We start from the raw sequence: 1,131 nt of genomic DNA, 5'->3' as shown, positions 1-1,131 counted from the left end.
TGTTTCCTGTGGGAATAAAGTTTTAATGGGAAGTGAAATAGACAGAAAACAAAGTAATATCATACGAAACTTTATAGATTAAAACCTTCACTTTCTAGTGGTTATAAACAATACAGTATTAAATGTCAGAGAGAACTACTGGCTATTTGCTAAAAAGAGGATGTGACAGGTGGGCATGACAAGTAGGGTCCGTTTTTTATTTTATGGCTCTGTAACCAAATAAGATTGAAGTCTATAAAAATGATGCTTTGTCTGAGCAATGACAACATTATAATGAGTATTTTATGCTAAATTTCATACTTCTTGGAGTGGTGGTAAATAAATTGGAGAAGAGGAGATACCTAGAGAGCAAATGTCATAATTCTCATAACGGGGGAAATGGAGGATATTTCTTTTATATTGCCTTATAAAATTAAGAACTTAAAACTTAAGTAATGCTAAAATTTGAATTGTTAGCTACATTTTTATGCCAAGTTTATTGATATACTATGATAAAAAAGTAGTTTATTTAAATTTTGAATGTAACTCACTAAAATTCCTGACATGCACATGAAATGATGTGAAATATAATAGCATTTTTGTAAATGAAAATATAGTTGCTAAAATTTAATTTTATATATTTTGGACAACATCTTAACATCATTAATTAAACTTTTACATATAACTGATATGAGAAACTTAAAAATTGACCATGAACCTTTCTTGAAAATTATCTAAATTCAATATTGCCATAAGCAGGTAACATATCTTAAGTGACCTTAAATCTGATACATACCAATATCATTTGCTATCTTGATACAGTCTTCAATATCCTAGTGAAAAAAAAAATTCTAAATAGTTCCATTTATAATTTCTATATGTTGTTTTTATTCCCAACTTAATATGTAGATGCTCAAGAAGTGATACTTCAATTTTTTTATACTCAAGAAAGTTTTTTGGTTTATAGTTCTTTTATCAAAATCTTATTAGAATGTCATTGGTCTATGTCCATAATTAAAAATATCAATAACATACAATTTAGTTTCTATTCTAGTCATGTAACTTTTTTCAAAGTTGATAAGTATGCTATATTTTCAAAACTAGACCCAAAACTCGAGTGTTTTCGAATAGTTGACTGTTCTTCTTCTGAAG

The 1,131-nt window shown here is 27.4% G+C and overlaps 1 protein-coding gene across 1 annotated transcript in view; it reads right to left on the bottom strand.

The window, feature by feature from the left end:
- Positions 1-1,131, bottom strand: part of LOC106462815 (propionyl-CoA carboxylase alpha chain, mitochondrial-like) — a 56,513-nt gene that overhangs the window by 28,657 nt on the left and 26,725 nt on the right. Inside the window, exon 8 of the mRNA XM_013922775.2 lies at positions 776-812. Within this exon, the coding sequence (XP_013778229.1) occupies positions 776-812 (37 nt within the window). The remainder of the gene's footprint in view (positions 1-775; positions 813-1,131) is intronic.

Source organism: Limulus polyphemus, unplaced genomic scaffold, assembly GCF_000517525.1.
Source record: "Limulus polyphemus unplaced genomic scaffold, Limulus_polyphemus-2.1.2 Scaffold1258, whole genome shotgun sequence".
NCBI classification, from domain to species: domain Eukaryota; kingdom Metazoa; phylum Arthropoda; class Merostomata; order Xiphosura; family Limulidae; genus Limulus; species Limulus polyphemus.
This window is presented reverse-complemented; position numbering and strand designations above follow the sequence as displayed.